The sequence below is a fragment of the Columba livia genome, chromosome Z (assembly GCF_036013475.1).
Source record: "Columba livia isolate bColLiv1 breed racing homer chromosome Z, bColLiv1.pat.W.v2, whole genome shotgun sequence".
Classification (NCBI taxonomy): domain Eukaryota; kingdom Metazoa; phylum Chordata; class Aves; order Columbiformes; family Columbidae; genus Columba; species Columba livia.
In genome coordinates, this window is record NC_088642.1 from 29,858,215 (window position 1) to 29,881,361 (window position 23,147).

At 39.1% G+C, this 23,147-nt stretch overlaps 2 protein-coding genes across 2 annotated transcripts in view; both read left to right on the plus strand.

Moving 5' to 3' along the window:
- The window catches only part of IPO11 (importin 11), a 96,750-nt gene that overhangs the window by 66,417 nt on the left and 7,186 nt on the right, over positions 1-23,147 (plus strand). The window contains exons 30-31 of the mRNA XM_065045266.1: positions 10,618-10,713; positions 14,136-14,220. Of these exons, the coding sequence (XP_064901338.1) occupies positions 10,618-10,713; positions 14,136-14,220 (181 nt within the window). The remainder of the gene's footprint in view (positions 1-10,617; positions 10,714-14,135; positions 14,221-23,147) is intronic.
- LRRC70 (leucine rich repeat containing 70) lies at positions 1,168-4,546 on the plus strand. The gene is made up of 2 exons (XM_005500384.3): positions 1,168-1,330; positions 1,810-4,546. The coding sequence occupies exon 2, from the start codon at positions 1,821-1,823 to the stop codon at positions 3,744-3,746; it is 1,926 nt and encodes a 641-aa protein (XP_005500441.2). The 5' UTR covers positions 1,168-1,330; positions 1,810-1,820; the 3' UTR covers positions 3,747-4,546.

Here is a 23,147-nt window from a genome sequence, read left to right on the forward strand (position 1 = left end):
CAGTTCACACCATGTGTCTGAGGGCGTTGTCCAGTCTTTAACACTGTCAGGCTTGGGGCTGTGACACCTCCCTGGGGAACCTGTTCCAGTGCTCCACCACTCTCTGGGGGAAGAACCTTTTCCTAATGTCCAACCTAAACCTTCGCTGACACATCTTCCTGACATTCCCTCGAGTGTTGTTGGTCAACAGAGAGAAGAGATCAGCGCCTGCTCGCTCTCCTCCACTTGTGAGGAAGCTACAGAGCTTTTGATCTTGCTTTGAAGATATTTTGATCTTCTTGCTGTCTGTGCCAGGTGCCCTTCCATCCTTCCCAATTGTCACTGCTTTATCAGCTTCGTTTTGCAGAGCAGAATGGTGCTTTACAGTATAAATTGTGATTTTTATAGTTACATTGTTATTTGTAGGCTTAATCTTTAATTTACCACCTTGTTTTGTTGTTTCCTCTTTCCTCCTTTGATGATACGGCTGCACTTTGCAGGTGTTTGTTCCCTGTGATAGGTACACTGAGGATGAGGGGAGACGCAAGGAGCCCTGCAGGAAATGAGAGTCGTGCACCAAAGGTGTGGCTGTCAGAATATACATAGTCCTCTGTGGATAAATTTGCTTTAAAAAAAGTGGCCTAAAGAAGGACTTAAAAAACGTGGATCAAGTCTGCAGTATAAGGAATACAGAGCAGTTTAATACCACATTGTGCGGTTCTCGTATCTGAGATTTCCTGGGCTCTGCCATCCCAGCCTCCCTCCTCTCCCTCTCTGCTGGAGTGTGTGTGTGTGTGAGTGTGTGCATGTGTTCACGGTGGCCGCAGTTTGGCTCTGCAGAGAGATGGAACAGTGTAAGTGTTGCTGTTGATCTAATAAAACATCTCAGATTCTGGATGGTAGATAAAGGATTAAAAATAGCACAGCAGTACTCTTAGAAGTGCATGCGCTTCAATCTGAAAGTAATACCTAACTTAGCTAAAACTTATTTCAGCTCTGCTAGTTGAAAACAGTAAAAAGCCAAACCAGCAACAGTTACAAGCTAAGATAGTTTGTAGTTTTCTAGAAACAAATCATTCAGATTTCCTTTCCAACAATACTTCTGAAGCACAGATAAACTGGCTTCCTGTCCCAGGGTTTCCTGTATCCATGGCAACCTGACTTTAACCACTTCTTTCTTAGTTTCCTGAGCAAACAGTTGCAAATCCTAGGGCAAAATGTGAGAGCTCTAGTACGCGACAAGATTGCCTTCAAAAAGCTTTCACAGATGAGTACAGTCGGTCAGCTTTTAACTAAGTCCAATGAACTGCAAACCAGGAAAATAACAGAAATAATGAACTTCAGATTTGGGGTAAGGAATTGTTTTTATTTATTTTGAATGTAACTCAGCATTATAAAAGTAAAATTCAAATTATAAGTGAGCTGCCAGTGAAAGGCAACTTGTTTCCAGTTAGCATTTCTACTTGAATGCTATTGAAAAATTTCCTAGTTCTTGTTAACTATAAAAAATAGTTAATAAGCTGTATTTTGAATTTACTAGAAGCCATTATTTTGGCAGCTTAGTTGCCTTTATGCTGCAACCAATTAAATATTTTCTGACTAGGCTGGCAGTACATTGTTTCATTCTTCGTTTACTTTGAAATTTTTTTCAGTGTAGTTCAAACTTATACTTACTAAGCTTTTATTTTTAAAAACTACTTATTTGGCATCAAAGGAGAATATAGAAAATACCACTCTTGAAAGTTACGCTTATATTTTAAGGAATGTACGCATAGAATCTTTAAACTTCCACATTAATAATATTTATAAACTTCTTTTTATCTCTACTAGCAAAGTCAGAGATGATTGAGAAGGCCAAAGACAGGGATATGTGTGGTCTGCAAAGTTCTCCACCCTGCCTGGGAGCATTCCTGTATGTCCTTAGTTGTTTTCTTTTGTCGCTGCTCCAGAAGGAGGCTCTTGGCTGTCCAGCTGCTTGCCAGCTCTGCACAGGGAGACAAGTTAGCTGTCGTAATTTAGGGCTTTCAAGCATCCCGTGGAACTTGACAATTCTTGTGTACCTCAGTGAGAATAATGTATCGCGTGTCACTCCAAATGAACTGAGAGGCCTGCAGAAGCTTGTTGCACTCTATATGGATAATTCCAGTATTTCTTATGTGCATCCAAAAGCTTTTCTGGAACTCCCCAAACTCTGCTACTTGCATCTAAATAACAATAATATTAAACGCCTGGATCCAGGAATCTTTGAAGGTCTTTCCAATCTTCATTGTTTATACCTTCAGAATAATCAAATAGCTTTTGTTCCCAGAGGATTATTTAGTGATCTCCTTTCTGTTAGATATCTAACACTTCAAAGAAATCGTCTCAGTGTCCTTGGAAGTGGCACTTTCTTGGGAATGAGAAATCTCCGAACACTTAACCTAGCCAATAATAGGATTTCACGGATATCAGATTCAGCATTTCATCATCTTGAAAACCTTGCATATTTGTTCCTTGAAGGTAACAACTTAACACTTGTGCCATCAAATGCTATTGGAAAGCTCAAAAATCTTGAAAGACTTTCTTTGTCTCACAATCCCATTGGTTCAATACATCCTTTTGCATTTAAAGGACTTAGCAAGCTTCGATATCTGTCTTTAAAAAGCATAAAGCTTAAATGTATTGCTGTAAATGGATTTTTTGGATTAAACCACCTTAGCCAGTTAATCTTAAGTTACAATGATTTAGAAAATATAAATTCCAGCACTTTTACATTATTGAACAATTTAATGTATCTGCAGTTAGACAGAAATAAAATAACAAGTATTGGCAGTGGTACCTTTGAAAAAGTGGGACAGTCACTTAAAATACTCAGTCTAGCATTCAATAATATTACAGAGTTACAACCTGAAGTACTCAAGCCCTTAGTGTCTTTAACTCATCTACAGGTAAATTATAATCCTTGGAACTGCAGCTGCAAAATGCTTGGTTTACTTAATTGGCTAGCATCGTCTCCTATTTCTGTAAAAATTCATTGTCAGAATCCCCCACGTATGCGTGGCAGACCTTTGCATTACATTAAGTGGGCTCAGTTTGCAAACTGCAGTAGCCCTACTCCCAGCCCAGAAACAGCCCAGAGTCTGGCGTCCGTAGGTGTCCGTCACAACCCCACCACTTTGCTGATGGCATGGCATAAGGGAAACAGGCACAACACATTTGAACAGTCGCAACAGCTTGCCAATGCAGAAACTAAATATGTTGCTTTCTGGGAAGGAACTACCGCTACATCTGCTAACCCGTTTCCCTATGAAGAAAATGCTGCTGAAATTCCATCACAGACAACTACAGTATTACGAACATTACCAGTGCAAATACCAGCACAGACTATACCTGTTAACAGAACGGTAGAAGGAAAAGGTTTGTATCCAACAGATGCTTCTCTTGTATCGTTAGAAACACCCCTGCTTTGTACACAACAGGTTGAAAAATTGAGTCAGGCTTTTGACATTTTACTAGCATTTTTCATTCTGGCTTGTACAGTGATCCTGTTCTTAACCTGCAAAATTATTCAGTTTAGGCAGAAACTAAAGGTGCTGGAAAACTCAGGGGAAAAGAGGATAGAATATTATGGTTTTTATCAGCCTGGCAGGTACAACATCACTGGCCCAGTGCAGTCTCTAACTCGGAATGCAGTGGGGCATTCAGAACTGGACCAAATCAGGCTGCTCAAGCGAACACCATCTGAAAGTCAGGCACAGGTCATATTGTTTGAACATTCATCATTGTAATTTCTCTGTTTTGATTTGATGTTAACTTTACTGGTATCTGAAATGTCAAGAAATCAAGAACTCAATTTCCTAAAAGTGCCTGCACTGATGAAAATTAACGGATTGATAGAATTGTGAAAATTGATATAATTTGGGTTGGTCATCGTCATTTGCTTTGTGAATGTTTTGAAATGTATTGGTTTTTATTAGATGTCATTTAAATCTGATGTGGATAGTTACATTATCCTCTGTCCCTGTTGTAGGAATCTTTGACCTATAACTCAAGTACATGTGCTATGTAAAGTACATATATATTTCTTTTCATTTCGCAATACTTGATGGTATAAGTTTCTATAGAAATTCCATAGCTAATTTGAAGCTTGAAGCAACAAAAATATCAGTTTTTAGCAGGACCATGAAGATAAAAAATCTGGAGGAGTGAGAAAAAAATAATGCTTTATTTATTTATTGTAATGCATTTTCTACTCTGCCTCTATTAACCATCACAGTGGGAAACAAAAAAGGCATATTTACACTTAGCATATTCAAAGTCTTGAGGAAAAAAAATGAAATTATTAAAATTTTATTCATACCTATGGTATATTTTAATATACAAAGTTGTGTATTCAGTCTGTGTAATGAATATATTAAAGTGAACTTTTTGTTACTGTGTATCTGTATCATTTTATGATAATATCTGAAGCTGGCATTAATAGAGAAACTAAATTTCTGTTGGATTGAACAAGTGACTAAGTTTATTATGTCTAATGTAAAAGAGCTGGTTAATTATTGTCAATAAAGGATATTATGTTATCTATATAGTAACAGTTTGAGGTAGTTTTTGGCTGGAGAAGAGGTATAAACTGAAGAAATAAACTATACTTTAAATACATAATGCTACATTATTTACTGAAGATATGCGCATATTTGTAGCGTATATTCGAAGTGTCAGGTCAAAGTGCATTTTCTTAGTGGAGACCTAATTTTAAGCTTAATCTTCAAAAGATGGATATTATTTTACTATAGAGTTTGCATTTTTTTACTTTATATTTTTATTTTAAATATTGATGATCAGTTTATGTTGCTGTCAGGCTATGTCTAGTGTGTTGTAGCTTTGTTTACAAACTGAATTTCTGAGATTGTTGTTGTTACTCCAGTAATTCAAACTTAATTTAGGAAAAAGTCACAAAAATAGGTTCCAAATAGTCCAATCTTGTAGAGTTTTCAGTTAATTGCATGGGACTTGCTTTTGTAGATACTGCTTGTCTTCTACAAGCCTGTGCCCTACAAACTTCAACTACTTAGTGTATAAGCAACACAATTTACAGCTAGATCGTTTTGCTCAAGGAAGAATGGAAGACAATATTTCTGGAGTCTGTCCCTCATGGGGTTGATTTAAGTTGCCTAGAAGAATCTTGCTGTTCCAGGATCCAGCCTGGAGACCAGGGCATTCTACAGATGAACCAGAATGGCCCTCAAGATTCTTGTTCTAGCCTGCCTGCTTTCCGCTGATGTAACTCATGTGTGTGGCCGTCTGTTGCGTCTCCGTCACCACGTTTGTTCATCTACAGTGTATTCCCGGGAATGGCACGTTATCACCTGCTACCAGTACATGTATAGACCTTCACTGCATGGTGTGGGTGGGAATATGCAAGTGTGCCTCTGTTGCTTGCTATCTGTCTCTGCTGAATGAAATGAAATATCAATTTACTATATCGCAATATATTTTACTGTAATTTCCTGTATAATAGGTCAAATACTTTCATTCAATGGAACACTTAATTCAGCTATTTGAACAAAAGCTTAGACTATTTTGGATTGCTTGAGTCAAAACTTTTTTTATAACTTTCTAGTTGTAAATCAGATGTTAAATGTAATGGGTAATGTTTTTAAGGAGGGAAAATGTTGAGTCTAATTCATGCTTCATGATTTTTTTAGGTAGCTAATCCATTACAGTCTCTTCCTTTTCAACCCATTTCAGTTCCTTTCTGCCTCTCCTATGTAATTACTCGTGATAAGTGCTAATTTTTTTCATTTAATAACAGCTGCACAATCAGCGCATTAATAGGTTCTGCAGTTTTATGTGCTGTATTTCTAAATTTTCAATTTTAAATTGATGTCTTCAGAAATACGGACTTAAAATTCAATGGAAACTAGTTAAGTTTTCATTTATAGAAATGTTTATGTGCCTTTGCTAGAGAAGATTCTTGGGAGTAGGCAAAAGTTGAGACAGAAAAAAAAAACCACTAGTTCTCAAAGAAATCTGTCAGGGACTGCTCTGTTTTAGGCTCCAATTTCCACAGCTGCTCTCTACAGAAGAGCAGGAGAGGTTCCCTCTGAGAGTGTGTCCTTTCCACAGACAAGCTGCAGTTGTTTGCCAGGTGTGAGTCTCACCATCTGTGGTGATGGAGCGTGAAAGGAGCTGCTTTTGCAAGCAAGTATTGGAGCAGGTGGAAACCGTCCCTTGGTGTGGAGTCATCCTCTGATACTCAGTTTGTCAACAATTTGGATTAGACTAACAGGGAATTGGGAGACTCATCATGCAGTTGTGGGGGAAATGCCTTTCTTTTGAATTTACTAGCTTTTGTGTTTAAATATTCACACTAGGAAACAGATCCTTTCATGTACACATGTGGTTCATACGTCTAAATGTAAAAATCATTAGAGAATACATTAGAAGACTTGGTTGTGTCTGCTCTCATGAAGCAAAATAGCACTTTATGATAATCAAGTTCATGGTCAGCTACAGAATTCCATGGGAAATGTCTTGGCTGATACGTTACTGTTTTAGGAGCTACTTAGCACTGTGCAGCTCCTGAAGTGGGGGCAGAAGAATTGTTTACATTGCTTGCAGAAGTGCAAAATAATCTCCATTTGCCCTCTCCACTCCACCTCTTTCCCTGGCTAATGAGATAAAAATAAATAATTTTTCTCAAATCTACTGAACACTAGGAAAGATAGGAAACTAAGCTTTTCCCTTCTTTTGGTGTTTACTGCTTCATCCTGATAAATGTAGAAAAGCAGAAGATATTTTATCCTCGTCCCTTTAATCTCTAAAAAAGTGTGTTTTCCCATGCAGGATTTTTCCTCCATTTCTTATAGGCTGAGGAAGATGCATAGCAGACATGGGAACCATTTGATTTAAATGCCGCTAAAAATTTGTCGTAAGTTTTATTAAGCTGATGAAAAAGCTTTATTTACAGTGGCTATCTGTGTATTTGAAATCCAAATTCTGAAATTTTGCATAAGACCTCAGGATAATAAAAATGTTTAATAGATACCTGAGTGCATTAGAAATGATAGACATAATGAGAAAAAATGAATATTACCTTTTTCAGAATAGATGTCTGTTTTCTCCTTTGCAAAGCTTTCATTCTTTCATCTGACAAATTATACGATCTTTGAAATAAAAGATGTGAGTTTATGTACAAACTGCCATAAATGATAAATTTTGTTTCTGTTGTAGGCAAGGTGAATTTTATTTACAGGCAGCATAAAAGGTTATTTCTAAAAAAAAAAAAAAAAAAGAGAGAGAAGGCAATGTGTTAATTGGATCTTTGAGTTCTTGGGTATTTTAGATCCAGACAAGGTTATAGATGCTATAATCTGCTAAGTCTGGGCCTGTCTTTTGCTTATTTTTGCTTCATAAACAAATGAGGTTTCATCTGGAGAACTTATGGAAACTGAGTAGATATAGAACCAGTTATAATTTGATGCTGTTGTTTGTTCTATTGCTGATCTGGATTATGTGCAGTTCAAGGGGGGAACTGCTCAAATGATGTCTTTGTTCCGAGTTGAGATTTTAATATGGACAGTGTTAACTTTTCTGTTTTGGAAGTTGCTCTAAATACAGTGTCCCTGTCTTTACTGAATCTGCTATATGATTTTGAAATTTATTTCTTTTAAACAAGCATACTAATTCTAGTCTCTTTAAAAAGGTATTACGTTGATTTGCATTGTTCTCTTATTCTTCTGTGAAAATAAGGCCTGATGCATTCTGTATTACCATTGAACTTCAATTGAGGTACTTTTTTTCAAAGTACAATGAGCCTATGTTGTCTCTATTTTTCACCAGCACATGTCTTGTATTCTAAAAATAGTTGCATTGTTTAATCATTCCATACTTGGTAAACAATTCAGTGAGTCTTTAGTAGGAGGAAACTTCATGTCCCATTTAAAGGCGGGGGGGAAGGAGAAGGTATTACCTATACTGAAATATGCAGGCAGCAGTTAACCCATTTTGAAAGGTCTTCTACATTCTTTAGCTTTGCTTTCCTCAAAAGAAACATTACTATGAATTTTCAGTCTTTCACTGAAGAAAGAAATAAAACAACATTCCTCATTTATGCTGTAAAGTAAAAAGTAAAAATGTCTTCTCCACATAAAGAAATGAATGATTTCTCTATGTGCTTGAGAGCTAACTGTCAAGAACAGTATTTTGGGTCTTCAACCAGTATCGTCAGTTTCTTCTGGAAATATTAAAAATCCTTGGAAACACAGGTTACTGAAATGGGCCTCCCTGTGTGCTCCTCCTGTCAATCTGCAAGCTTGGAAAAATCTCATAAATTGAATGAGCACTATGCCTACAGTATTTATTTACGTGTTAAAGTAACCTCACTGAATAGGTTGACCATAATTAGCCCTGCAGCTGATGAAGAGGCTAAGCCTTCATTGGGTCAAACACTTTTTTCACTCCCCTCCCAATATAGAATTTCTGTGATAGTTAGGGATTGTTCATGCAGCTTGGAAGGAAGAAATAAAACTACCACGTAATAGGCAGCAACCTATACTATTAATTAAATAGTGCAGACGTATGGGCACAATTTATTTCTCCAAGGTGCGAAGTGTTTGCATCTGCTCTTGGTTGAATGCCCCTTGTGCTCTGTTGACATGAATCTGAGGACAGCTGTTTCCTTTCTCATGTTGGAAAATATTAACCATGCTAATGTCATTTTCCTAGAGATGTGTTTCAAAAAAAAGTATGAGGTGGAAGAGCTTTCATGGGAGGTGTGCTAGGTGGAAACCACTGACAAGTGAAGAAGCCCTGTCTCCGAGGGCTCGTTCTGCAGGCTGCCAAGCAGCCAGCATGTGCATTCCCAGCCGTGCTGTGTGCTCGCTGGGCTGTTTGCTCGCTGTCTGCAGCACCCCGCAGAGATTCAGCCTCGCAGCGTGTAATAATTTGCTGTTCTGAATGAGATGGGCAAGCTTCTTGGCAAGGGAGAAAGTCTCTTTCAAAGCATATGTGTGACAATGATAATTAGAATAAGCCAGACTGAAAATTGTGTCAATTTTTATTTTGTGGAATTTAGGAGTTTCATTTTTCAAAATGCAGTTCAGATTCTGCCATTCAACAGTAGCTGAACAGAAAAGGGAACAAAAATAATACTTTGGAAACAAAATTATCATGAGCTGAATCATAATCTTAACAAATTTAGAAGAAATATTTATATGCTTAGTATTCTAACCTGATATGCTTTTCTTCTGAAGCATCCATTGCTATGTAAAGTCTTTTTGTCATATACGTAAAACTTTGGTTTATGTCTGACAAGAAGATTTTCAAATGCAACAACTAATGTTGAAGGAGCTACAGTTTATCCAGTTTTTTAGTTTGCATCCGAAATAAGGAAATGAAATAATATTAAGAAATATATTAATCTGTGATCAAACATAAAGGATCAAACTACAGGAGCTTAGTGTTCAGTACCTTTAACCAAATATGGGATGTGTCTGCTTAAGCCACTAGACAGCAGCAGCCTCTTTTGGGGAAGATTAATCCTGAAATTCCAGACAGGGAGTAATAAAATGCTCCTGTCAATGACAGTCCCAGGACAAGAGTTGTAGTTTACCATCACCAGTTAGGCCATTTCTGTTTCTTTGCTGCCTGTAGCTGGAACTTTTGCAGTCTTCCCGAGATGAACATCTTTTCACTTGTGGTTCACAGAGTAGGAGTCGATGCACGGAAGTCCCACAATAGCACATCTCTGATGCTACAGTCACAGTAGCTAGAAATTCAGCAGAAACAGCAGTCACAGCTGCTTTCCATTAGCAAGGTGGCACCTACTTTATCCATCATGTTTCTGTGTCCTCACCCTACAGGCACATCAGTTCTCAAGGAAGGAGCAAGTGTCTAAATTTAGTGTTTGGTGTCATTTCAGGTGTTGTGGGGCTATCTAGTCTGGCCTTTGTCTTGTGCTGGCAAAAGGTGCTTGTCTCTTCAAAGTCCTGAGTGATACCAATCAGCTGTTTGCAGTTGTCTGAAATAGCCTAGTTTTTCATATGGCAGGAGATGCCTGTGTTTCAGCAGAGACATCCTACTGCACCATTCCTGCAGAACTGGGTGCAGATGGTTTTCACCCACCATGGGGAGTCACTCAGCTGCCTAGGAGGGTGAAGGAATGCTGGTAAGGCTGGATGGAGGAAACAGAGTGTACCATCTTTACAAGCTACCCTTTGCTGAAGTGTTTGTGCGTAGATTTTTGCATTGAATAATGGTGGGAGAAAATGTATGTATATGTTAGAAATAGAAGCCAGTATTCTGACCTTCTTGCTATCCAGAGCCTGCCCTCCCCACTCAGTTCTGGAGTCCTGTGCTAATGTATTTTTTCTTTTATTCCATTTACAATTATGTCTAGGTTTTCAACAGTGGCACATGAGGTTTTACTCTATTTAAGAATGATGTTTCTTGCATATTTTTGAAGCCTTTAATGAAAAGAAAAAAAAAGAATTTGAATTAGCTGCTTAATAGCATGCTCAGCTAAGCAGTAAGCAATGAAAATACTGCTTAGTAAATGTGCTCTACAGTTACTGAGCAAATTTCCTGTTTAGTTCCTTTAGCTAAGTCACTTTCCTGTTCTTTGCCGTGTTGTCCAAGATAAATTTTGTTCTTTTCCAGTGTTATCCAAGATAAATTTTGTGGTATCATCAACATTTCAGTGGAAGGGCTGCATGATGTTATGGCTGAAGATCCTGAAACAGGAACATACAAAGAGTAAGTGGAAAATCTAATTAATTTTTGTGGATTCAACAGTTGTAGTACTGTTGTATATGTAGTGTTTTAATTGGAAAAATCTGTAGACAGTTAAGATGTGCTCATAAGAGTTGTGTTTTCACAAGAATGAATGTTTTAGTAAGACAGGAAATTTTTGATCTTAAGAAAAATGATTGTAATGGGGGAGAGAGGACTTCAAATTACAGTCAGTATGCTTCTATGTTGTTTATTAACTTCTCTACCAAATTATGCCTTAAAATGTTCGAATGCTTAGGTTTGCTTTTTGCTCACTATCTAAAATTACAGTTGGACAAGCTTGTATGTTGATAGGGTCGTAGTTGAGAGTTTCTTTGAGTGTGGCATCTGGAGTTTAATCTAGATCTTCTAAATGCCTGAGCCTCATTGAATAGACCTAGTGTACAATACCTGAAAACCTAGGGCAATTCTTCCCCTCCACTTGTTCCAGTTAACACACCTGCTGCTACAAGCATACCTCAAATGACAGTTTCCAGTGCTGGCAGCAAGGGTTCATTTGTGGCAGGAAGGTGGTGTCAGGGTGCTCAGACTGCACGGGCACCCAGCACCACGCTCATTCCTTTCCTGCTGCCTCCCAAGTTACTCGTGGTATTCCATCAAAGCTGTGGTAAAAAAACAAACAAAGCAACCCCAAACAACACCACCAAAAACAAACAAAAACCACCCACAAAAAAACCCGACCAATCAAAAACAACAACAAGAAGCAAACAAAAAAACCACACACCACAAACCTGGCTAGTAAGGATTTTTCAGGACAGAGATCTTAATGTTGTTTTTTCTTTGTAATGATTACATAGTTTTAGAATGATGGAGATTTGCAAGACTTTAAAAACAGATGCTAAGCAACATGTCCCTACAGACAGTATGTTCTAATAACAGTATTTCCTGGATGCTAAGAATCAAACATTTTCTAACTTTCAGATAATTACTGGTGATGGAACAGACTGTATCTGAACTAATTAATTAATTGCTTCAGGGGATGTTTGCTGGCACTGAAGCCAGCTGGCACAGAACAGCCTGCATGCAATCTATTAAGTTTTCCTCCACTTAGAACAGGTGGTACAAACACAAGTGTGCACTGAGAATGGTCCACACTCATGCTGAGCCTGAGCTATGCCCAAGAATTGCTTGCGAAAGTACTTTTTTTTGTCCAAACTCTCAGTATAGAAGATGTAACTCCCAAGTCTGAGAACAGGCTTTGGCATTGTGTTCTATTTACTACTGGAGACAACATTACGGAGTCCTTTCTATTTCTAAATATGTGGCTTTACCAAAAGAGTTCTCACAGAGAAATAAATAAAACTTTGTCCTAGATAATTTCATATTTTAAGCCTGAAGACTTGTAGAGCTTGTCACTTCACTTTTCCAAGCTCTGGACATTGCTTTTGCTTCATAAAATATAGGCAAACAGAACCAAGGACATATTTCTGTGGACAGATACTGAATGGGCTGTTTGAAAGATTCTGACATTTTGTGTTACATGTTTCAACGTCATCTGAATGTAAATAAAGTGAGAGCACTCATCTGAAGTTGTGTGCACTATTCTGGGTTTCCACATTGAAGAAGAATGATTTAAGCCTGAACATATTCAGAAAAAAAAATTGGTTACTCCTCTGATTATCATAATATCTGATTACTGTAGAGCAGAGACTAAACAACATGCTTGTTTAGCATAGAAAAATCAAGGTTGATGTAATATAGAACTGCAGCCACTGACAGATGAAGAGAAGGTAAACATACACAGGGAAAACTACAAATTAAATTACACTGTTGGCTTAAGTGTCAGCTGACCATTGATATATTTAAACTAGAAAACTGAAGAAGCTGCTGTAGTTAGAGCAAGGGGATTTTGGAAGAGCCTTTCCAAATACAAATGCAAAGATAAAGGTCTCTTCTGGTTTCAGATCAGATTTTGATCAGGTTATGAAAATGTTTACACAGTGCCCTGGCTTACAACACAGAGTACACTCAGCCAGGTTTCCTAGTTTTTATGTCTTGTATTGTAGTAATAATTACAAGAAAGCTTTAAAGACCTCAGATTTTCTGGAAAGGGGAGCTGAGTTGCAAGAAATCACACCATTTATGTGGTGAGGAGACAGTAGGTTTGCTGTACTATTTTGAAATAACTAATCCCTTTGCAGGAAAGGGCTTCTCTGTTAGCATTTGACCCTTCTGCCATGCTGTTCAGCGGGTCTTTCATAGAGCTCTAAACATGTGTCAATAGAATACTGAATATATTTAAACAGAGTAAGTCTGAGTATTTTTACACAAAATCACAACTTTTTTCATTTTCGTAACTTTAAAACAAGTTATTCAAGTTAGCTGCATGAACATTTCACCTGCTAATGGAATGCAGTGATTAAAACGCACAGTAGTACAGGGCTGAAAATGAGCAATATTATGCATCTGTCTTTGCGCTTTGTGTGGATTAAGTGTCCTTCCTGCCATGAAACATACCTAATATGCAGTTGCAAGTTGTTGTCACCCAAATGATTTTTAAATCCTTTTTATTTTTAAACGAGATTCCCTGAGAAAAAATTGATAAAGTAATGGAATATTTATGTATTCTTCCAATGCATAGAATGTAAAGTGAATGGAAAGCTTGTCTCCTGTAGGATAGCTTTCCCCCGTGTTTTTATAAAGTCCATTCAAACTGTTGTAAGAGACAGAAAAACCACTAGCATTTAAGCTGTTTATTTCATATTTTCTGGTTTTATATTTACTTTAAAAATAATATGGCTGTTCCTTGTGTGTACCAGTTGAGGGTGCAGCAAAACAAAAAATAAGAAATTTAAAGGCTTTGCTTTACCTGCCTAGAAAAAACTCTGCAGAAGCTAACTCATTTCTGACCACCTGAAACATTATTGTTCAGTGTCTTGCATATTTTAGAGTCTAGAACCAACAGCAGTGACCAAATTAGTTTTCAGGTCCTCTTGTTAAAGATCTCGCAGGAAAACATGAATGCAATGAGAAATCACAGCTAGTTTTGCATGCATGTCTGCCACTTTGATTTTCACGTTAATAGGATAAAGAATGCTTGTATACCACTTCCTTGGAAAGCCTGGGAAGTTCTAGTTTGAAACCATAGGTTTTTCTGTATTTATTGTTTAAACCCACGTAGTCTGTTTTTTGTATTCAGAAATGCATTTCTAAGGCAGAACTTGAGCTAAAATACAGAGGATAACTGAGATTGTTACGTGAGTGTAGGTGACACAGAACATGCATTCAGCCTTCTTTAAATTCATTGTTCTCAGAAAAAAATAACTTGCTCACAGATTGCCTGACTTTCATCAAACTCCCTTGTCTCTGTCCAGTGTTTTTGAAAGTCCTTTAAAATAATTTTTAATGGTAGTATATGGTAAAACTATTCTTATTGCCATTCTTAGCTGCATGCTGATGTCTCATTTTGAAGAGCCCAAAGCTACAGAGGATGAGGAACCTCCCACAGAACAAGACAAAAGGAAAAAAATGGTAAGTTTTAGATCTGTTACTCAATTGAAAAGCTGATTTTGTGATTACCTTGTGTAAAATTAAAGTCTTTGCCTTTGGATTTGGCTCATCTGTTGTTCTTGAAAAATTCATCAATTGAATCAAAAAGGAAAATGGTTTGATGACAAGTTCGCAGCCACAACATTTATGCTTCTGCTTTTCTTTCAAGTTTGGGAAAGTGTTGCCAAAACAGACATCATCTGTTCACAAAATCTGGACATTATAAAATTAAGACATTATAAAAAAGGTTTTATTGAAAAATGCAGGGAGTTAAAGCTTACTGAAATGCCATGACAGGCCAAATTTCTCATATTTAAAGGAATCTTTGTTATATTGGATTGTGTGTTTTACCTGAACATCTATTGATCCTGATGCTTGCATGGAACCGTGTTCTAATGTCAAGAGGTCTTAAGAAGGAACATTTATTTAGATGAACATATCTGGATTAGGTACCATGCAATTGTGCTGCTGTCCAAACTAGTCTGTGAATGTTTCATAATTTAACTTTCATTGCAAGAGTTCAAAGAACTGGTTCCACACACAGAAAACTGCGGTGTACAAATATTGTCAAATAAAATAGAGTTTGAACTGCCTGGCATTGAGTAATTGCTAAACATGGGACTGGGTGATTGAGCAGACAGGTGTAGCCCTGTTGCACATCTGCTTCAACTGACCTACATAGAATCATAGAATTATGTTGGAAAAGACCTTTAAGATCGAGTCGAGCTGTAAACCTAACACCACCAAGTCCACAACTAGACCATGTCCCTAAGTGCCACGTCTACGTGTCTTTTAAACCCCTCCAGGGATGGTGACTCAACCACTTCCCTGGGCAGCCTCTTCAAATACTTGATGACTCTTTCCATGTGGAAATTTTTCCTAATATGCCATCTAAACCTCCCCTGTCGCAACTTGAGGCCACTTCCTCTTATCCTATCGCTTGCTACTTTCGGATAAGAGACCAACACCCTCCATGCTACAACCTCCTTTCAGGTAGTTGTTGACAGGGATAAGGTCTCCCCTCAGCCTCCTTTTCTCCAAACTGAACAGCCCCAGTTCCCTCAGCTGCTCCTCATCAGACTTGTGCTCCAGACCCCTCACCAGCTTCAGTGCCCTTCTCTGAAGTCGCTCTAGCACCTCAATGTCTTTATTCCTTTTTGTACGGGTGGAAAAGAGTTTGAATGGCTTTTGATGGTTTGTTTGAATTTGGATTTTTTTTTAAAGGCACTGGATGCTTTTGGTTTGTTAGAATTTTCTTTTAAATATGAATCAATATATGGTTCCTTTCTTAAAAAAAAAAAAAAAGAAAAGAAAAAAGAAAAAAAAAGAAAATTACACAAAAACTCTTGCATATTCTTCTAGTGTTAGTAATGCCTTAAGAGAAATTCCTAGTGTCTCTCAATTTCAGATTTAAAAATATACTAGATAGTTCTATAATTCAGTTACTCTTAAAAGCATCTCTAGGCTCTTAAATTTGGTTAGATTTTCTTTTAGCTTGCGGGCTTAAATTAAAGTCTATGTGTTTGCACAATTAAAATATCTATCCTTAGTGGTTTTGGTTAATCTTTTGACATATATATGTATACAGACACATAGATATGTATCTTCATCAATAGGGATCAATATGCCCATGTATCTGTAGGGAGAGAGGTATGTTTGGTTTGTTAATCAGATCTGAAAAACATAAAGTGAATTTAAATTTAGTGCTTTCATGTTCTTAGTTTGCTTTGGTTATACTCAGATTTTATTTCTCTTTGGCTCACTAAAGTTTTAATACCTTTCTTTCAGAAATTCTCCTATTTTTCCAGTTACAGGTTGCCTTCAGTAGTTTGGATATGTATTTAGGAATTTACACTCGTTAGATTTGCTATGGACTACCTTCACTGCAAAGATATCAGAAAAGCAGGGCACGTTGGTTAATGACCTGTATAATTCTTCCCTCCTAAATGATACAAGGCACTGGTACAGTTTTGATGAATACAGTCATAATGGAAGAACTGTTCTGGCATCACTGTTTTTGCATTCTAATGCCATTCCATTGGCTTGTGTTATCGCTTGTAGTGATTAGTTCACTGTTTAGTACAGAATAATATATAATTGGTTATTGAAAAAAGTGTGATTTTGGACAGTAGTGTTGTCGTAAGATGTTGAGAAAAGAGATCCACCTCATAAATATTGATTCAGGCAACTGATAATTCTGCAGATTGCCATTGATGCTGACAAGTAGATTTTGAATGGATAGGAAATGTTTTGGGTTTTTTTTCGTAAATGCTTTGATACAAGCTTTTCTGCTTCAAATTGCTGTTTACAACTACCTAGGTGGAAGATCAATTTCTTCAGTCCAGCCACGAGGTAGACTCTCATATTTTCAAGATCAGTTTGTAAAGTAACCAGATTCAAAAGCTAGTCAAATCAGGTTTTAACTGAGCAGTGTGAAGCACATTTCAGTAAAGTGTATTTCCCTGCTGACCTTTTCTTTCCTGTCTGTAGCTGTTTTGAATAAGAAGCTCTTTGAATTTTCTAGGTTTTCTGGTTAGTTGGTTGATTGGTTGGGTATTGGGTTTTTATTGGTTGGTTGGTTGAAGTTTTTTTTGACTGTTTTTTTGTGTTTTGTTGGCTGGTTTTGTTTTGTTTGTGTGTGTGTGGTTTTTTTTCTTGCTGGAAAATAGGTGTGTTTTGCTCTTCTCAGAATCAGGAACAGTTCAATTAAAGAATACTCTAGCCACACACCTAAGAACTCAGCATACATACTTATATGCAAAACTATAGTCCCTGACCCGGTATTTAGAGACAATGCAGCCAGCATTAATATTGATACAGTTGTGTTTCATACTGGCCTGATATTGTGCTTCGCACGCTGGAGACTCAGTTTTCAAAAGGATGATTTTTCCTCCAAAAAGCAAATAGAATACTGAAAATATTGTACGTGTTTTATCTTATACCAGTGTGCTGGTTTGACTGAAAATGAGTTAATTTTCTTTGTGTAGTTAGAAACCTTTCTTTTTCACAGCTAGCATGCTCATTATTTGGACTTAGTTTGAGAACAAGCAGATAACACCCCAGCACAGAGTTAATGTTTTTAATTGCTCTGGTCTGAGAGCCAAGGGCATTCCGAGTGCTCTGCCCACAGGTGTGAGGCATTAAGGAAGGGGGAAAAGGATGGGGCAGAGCTTGACTGGCATCTAGGCTGATCAATAACAGTATTCCATCCCATTGGCATCATGCTTCATATTTAATAAGAGTTGGGAGCTTCTGGTCTCTCTCTCTTTTGGGCATTCTCACTCTTGCTTGTTCTGGGACGCAGCTGCGGGAGTTTGGTTCGGGATGTTTAGTTTGGCCTTTTGCTGTTTTGCAGAGGCCTCTGAGCTTTTCTGTCTTTTTCCTCTTTCTTTTCTCTTTGGGATCAGCTGTTGGGACCAGGCACTGATTTCTGGGACTGGCTGCTCGGTGTGGATGGAGTTTGTTTGAAATTGCCTTGAGTATCTTTTATTTCGATTATATATATATATATTTATTATTAGTGTATTAGTATTTTGTTGTTTTATTAAACTATGTTTATCTCAATCCAAGTTTCTTCCTTCCCTTTTGATTCTCTCCATTATTGGGGGGAGGGAGAGGGAAAGGGTGAGTGAGCAGATGTCGTGGTTGTATTGCTAGCTCGGTTTAAATTATGACAAAGAGTTACTATTATAATTTTTCCATAATGAAAATACAGTGAATAAAGAACACTGCTTACTGTTCTTCCATACTTATGATTGTGCTTGCTTATTCAGCTAAGACTGCAGCTAATTGTCTAATATTGTCATCAAACTAATTATACCAAGCCATTTAATGTTGGTTTTTTTTTTTAGTTCTGAATATAAATTCCAAAAATGTAGAGTGAAACGAAAGCAAATTTATTATTGTTGCAGGAAATGCTTTAATTTACTTGAAATATTTTTTACAGAAATGAAAACAAATTAGTGTTTTAGCTCCTTAATTAAGTCTGAAGACTCTTAAGTTCCATTTGGCTTACAGATACTAGATGCTACTTCTAGCAGCAAACATTAATCACGCTGCAACAGTCCCTACTGGATTACAGTGCTGCTGATTTGAACTGTGAGGGATGAGATTCTGCTTGTTGCAATAAACTAAACAGAGTTTTTTTACCATTCCTCACTTGTCCTGATAGAACATATGTTGGTTGTCATGGAGGGACCCCAAAATTAGTTTTAGGCGGACAACCAGGTCCAAAACAGGCTTTTATTCTGTCCGGGAAAGTCCGTGAAACCAATTAGAAACGGGGTTTGTACAATCAGTTGGCGCTACAGTAACATAAAATACAGGTTCAGATATCAACTTGAGGAGATTATTTGGGGTACAGCAAAATAAGAATAATGGAGATCCACAGCTTGCATACACACACTCACAATAAACAATGCCAGAGTGTCGAGGGTTAAGATTGCGGGGTGACAATAAAACCCTGGCAGATGTATTGTTAACCCCCTCTCTCCCCCCCCCACTTCCCCCTTTTTGCCCCTCCCTCTCCCCCCTTCCCACAGGTGATGAGGAGGGAAAGAAGGACAGAGAGAAGAGAGTTGGAAAAATTAACAATGTTTTACTAATGCTACTAATAAGAATAGAGAAAATAATACAAAATATACAAAACCAATCTTGAAAGTCTCAGCAACTGCAGAGCCGGCACCCAAAGTCCTGGATTGGACTCTGCAGCCAACCGGAGCTGGATTCAGTCTGTCACTAGGCCTCAGTTCGCTGGGACGACTAGCAAGGTCCTCTCCTAATGTCGGCCATAAGCAGAAGGGAAAAGGGACGAGATCCTCGTGATCTCGCACTTTTATATGAAGTATTCACGTGAATGGAATGTTATACACAGTTGGTCAGTTTCTTGGTCACTTGTTTCTCGTCGCCCCTCTCGCGAGATGTTCATCTGTGCTTATCAGTAAGTTTGCATTCCATTGCTAGGTTTACCAAAACATGTGTCTGGTTCTCCAGGAAAAATGCAGTTAATATGAAGGCTTTAGCTGACAGGCAAATTCACTGAAAGAGAAACTTGTTTTTAACAAAACCAGGACATTCCACCCCTTATAATATGCCATTAACCGAATGCTTAAACCTTATCAATACAATCTATCAATGCAATCTAATTAATCACTACTACTATATATATATACATATGTACATATATACACAGGAGTAATTAATCAGTGGACCATCCTTTAAAAAGTTCATTAAGTTCATTTTGTCACGATAGTCTCCCAGGGCAGGAAAAATGGTACAAGTGCATCTCATGACCACTGTTTGTGGGTTAAAAACATCAACTTCAAAGAAGTTGTCAGGCGCCACTCGAAGAAGCTAGCTCTGGTTTCATCATCACTGTCTTGATCTGAAAGACACTTATTAAATACTGTTAGCATGACAGTTCACATCATGCAGTTCAGTATTGCATATTTTCACCTAAACTCAAATCCCCTTGAGGTACACACCGAACTTCTCCATCCTTAAGCATCACCCACCAGGTGCTGCCAGGTCCCTGGGCAAAAACAATCCCACGAATGGGCTTGCCTTTGCCTGAGGCAGGAGTAACCCAGACTGCCTTTCCTAACATGTTTTTCATGTGTACTACAGGGACTTTATCTCCTTCTACAGCCCGCAGAATTTCTGATTGGGCAGGCCTGGCTCGATTGGTTGATCCCCTGGTGTTGACCAGCCAAGTGGCTTTTGCTAAATGTGAATCCCAGTTTTTAAAGGTTCCACCACCAAGTGCCTTTAGTGTAGTTTTTAGCAAACCATCACAGTATCACAGTATGTTTGGGATTGGAAGGGACCTCAAAGGGTCATCTAGTCCAATCCCCCTGCTGGAGCAGGAACACCTAAGTGAGGTTGCACAGGAATGCGTCCAGGCGGGTTTTTAATGTCTCCAGAGAAGGAGACTCCACAGCCTCCCTGGGCAGCCTGTTCCAGTGCTCTGTCACCCTTACTGAGAAGAAGTTTTTTCTCAAATTCAAGCGGAACCTCTTGTATTCCAGCTTGATCCCATTACCCCTTGTCCTATCATTGTTTGCCACCGAGAAGAGCCTGGCTCCATCCTCATGGCAATCACCCTTTATATATTTATAAACATTAATGAGGTCCCCCCTTAGTCTCCTCTTCTCCAAACTAAAGAGACCCAGCTCCCTCAGCCTTTCTTCATAAGGGAGGTGCTCCACTCCCTTAATCATCTTCGTTGCCCTACGCTGGACCCTCTCCAGCAGTTCCCTGTCCTTCTGGAACTGAGGGGCCCAGAACTGGACACAATATTCCAGATGTGGTCTCACCAGGGCGGAGTAGAGGGGAAGGAGGACCTCTCTCAATCTACTAGCCACCCCCCTTCTAATACACCCCAGGATGCCATTGGCCTTCCTGGCCACAGGGGCACAGTGCTGGCTCATGGTCATCCTGCTGTCCACCAGGACCCCCAGGTCCCTTTCCCCTACACTGCTCTCTAATATGTAATTTCCCAACCTATACTGGAACCTGGGGTTGTTCCTGCCCAGATGCAGGACTCTACACTTTCCCTTGTTAAATTTCATTAGGTTATTCCCCGCCCAACTCTCCAGCCTGTCCAGGTCTCGCTGGATGGCAGCACAGCCTTCTGGCGTGTCAGCCACTCCTCCCAGCTTAGTGTCATCAGCAAACTTGCTGATAGTACACTCTATTCCCTTGTCTAAATCGTTAATGAATATATTGAATAATATTGGCCCCAGTACTGACCCCTGAGACACTCCACTAGATACTTGTACCTTTCAATTTTCCCAGAGGCTGGTGCATGATATGGAATATGATATACCCACTCAATACCATGTTCTTTGGCCCAATTGTCTATAAGACTGTTTTTGAAATGAGTACCATTGTCTGATTCAATTCTTTCTGGTGTACCATGTCGCCAAAGGACTTGTTTTTCAAGGCCCAAGATAGTATTTCGGGCTGTAGCATGAGGTACGGCATATGTTTCCAACCATCCAGTGGTTGATTCCACCATTGTAAGTACATAATGCTTACCTTGACGTGTTTGTGGAAGTGTAATATAATCAATCTGCCAAGCTTCTCCATACTTATACCTTAACCATCGCCCCCCATACCATTACAGGCTTTAACCGTTTCGCTTGTTTGATTTCAGCGCAAGTCTCACATTCATGAATAACCTGTGAAATAGTGTCCATAGTTAAATCCACCCCTCGATCGCGAGCCCATATATATGTCGCATCTCTGCCTTGATGCCCTGAAGCATCATGGGCCCACCGAGCTAGGAAAAGTTCACCTTTATGTTGCCAGTCCAAGTCCACCTCAGCTACTTTAATCTTAGCAGCTTGATCTGCTTGTTGGTTGTTTAGATGTTCCTCGGTGGCTCGACTTTTAGGCACATGAGAATCTACATGCCGAACTTTCACAGGCAGGCTCTCTAGCCGAGCAGCAATGTCTTGCCACAGTGTGGCAGCCCAAATGGGTTTACCTCTGCGCTGCCAGTTGCTTTTCTTCCATTGCTGTAGCCACCCCCACAAGGCATTTGCTACCATCCATGAGTCAGTATAGAGATAAAGTGTTGGCCACTTCTCTCGTTCAGCAATGTCCAAAGCCAGCTGAATGGCTTTCACTTCTGCAAATTGACTAGATTCACCTTGTCCTTCAGTGGCTTCTGTAACTTGTCGTGTGGGACTCCACACAGCAGCTTTCCACCTTCGATGTTTTCCTACAAGATGACAGGATCCGTCTGTGAACAGTGCATACTGCTTCTCAGTCTCTGAAAGTCTATTATACAGTGGTGCTTCTTCAGGACATTTTACTTCCTCCTCATCTGGAGACATCCCAAAGTCTTTGCTTTCTGGCCAGTCTGTAATCACCCCTAAGGTTCCTGGACGGTTGGGACTTCCAATTCGAGCTCGTTGTGTGATCAATGCAATCCGTTTACTCCACGTAACTTCGGTTGCATGATGTGGAGAGGGAACCGTCCCTTTGAACATCCAGCTCAGCACCGGCAGTCGAGGTGCCAGGAGGAGCTGTGCTTCAGTACCGATCACTTCTGAAGCAGCTCGAACTCCTTCGTATGCTGCTAGTATCTCTTTTTCAGTTGGAGTATAGTTGGCCTCAGATCCTTTGTATCCTTGACTCCAAAAACCTAAGGGTCGACCTCGGGTTTCTCCTGGTGCTTTCTGCCAGAGGCTCCAGGTAAGTCCATTATCTCCGGCTGCGGTATAGAGCACATTTTTAACATCTAGTCCTGTTCGCACTGGTCCAAGGGCCACTGCATGAGTTATCTCACGCTTAATTTGTTCAAAGGCTTGTCGTTGTTCAGGGCCCCACTCAATTTGGTTCTTTTTACGAGTCATTTGATAGAGAGGGCTCACAATCTGGCTGTAGTCAGGAATATGCATTCTCCAAAAACCTACAACGCCCAAGAAAGTCTGTGTCTCCTTTTTATTAGTAGGTGGAGACATTGCTGCAATTTTGTTGATCACATCCATTGGGATCTGACAACGGCCATCTTGCCATTTTATTCCTAAAAACTGTATCTCTCGTGCAGGTCCCTTGACCTTGCTTCGTTTTATGGCAAAACCAGCATCCAAAAGAATCTGAATTATTCTCTCACCTTTCTCAAAGACTTCTTTCGCTGTGTCGCCCCATACGATGATGTCATCAATATACTGCAAGTGTTCTGGAGCTTTACCTTGCTCCAGCGTGGTCTGGATCAGTCCATGGCAGATGGTAGGACTGTGTTTCCACCCCTGGGGCAAGCGATTCCACGTGTACTGGATGCCTCTCCAGGTGAAAGCAAACTGTGGCCTGCACTCTGCTGCTACAGGAATAGAGAAAAATGCATTAGCAATGTCAATTGTAGCATACCACTTAGCTGTCTTTGACTCCAGTTCAAATTG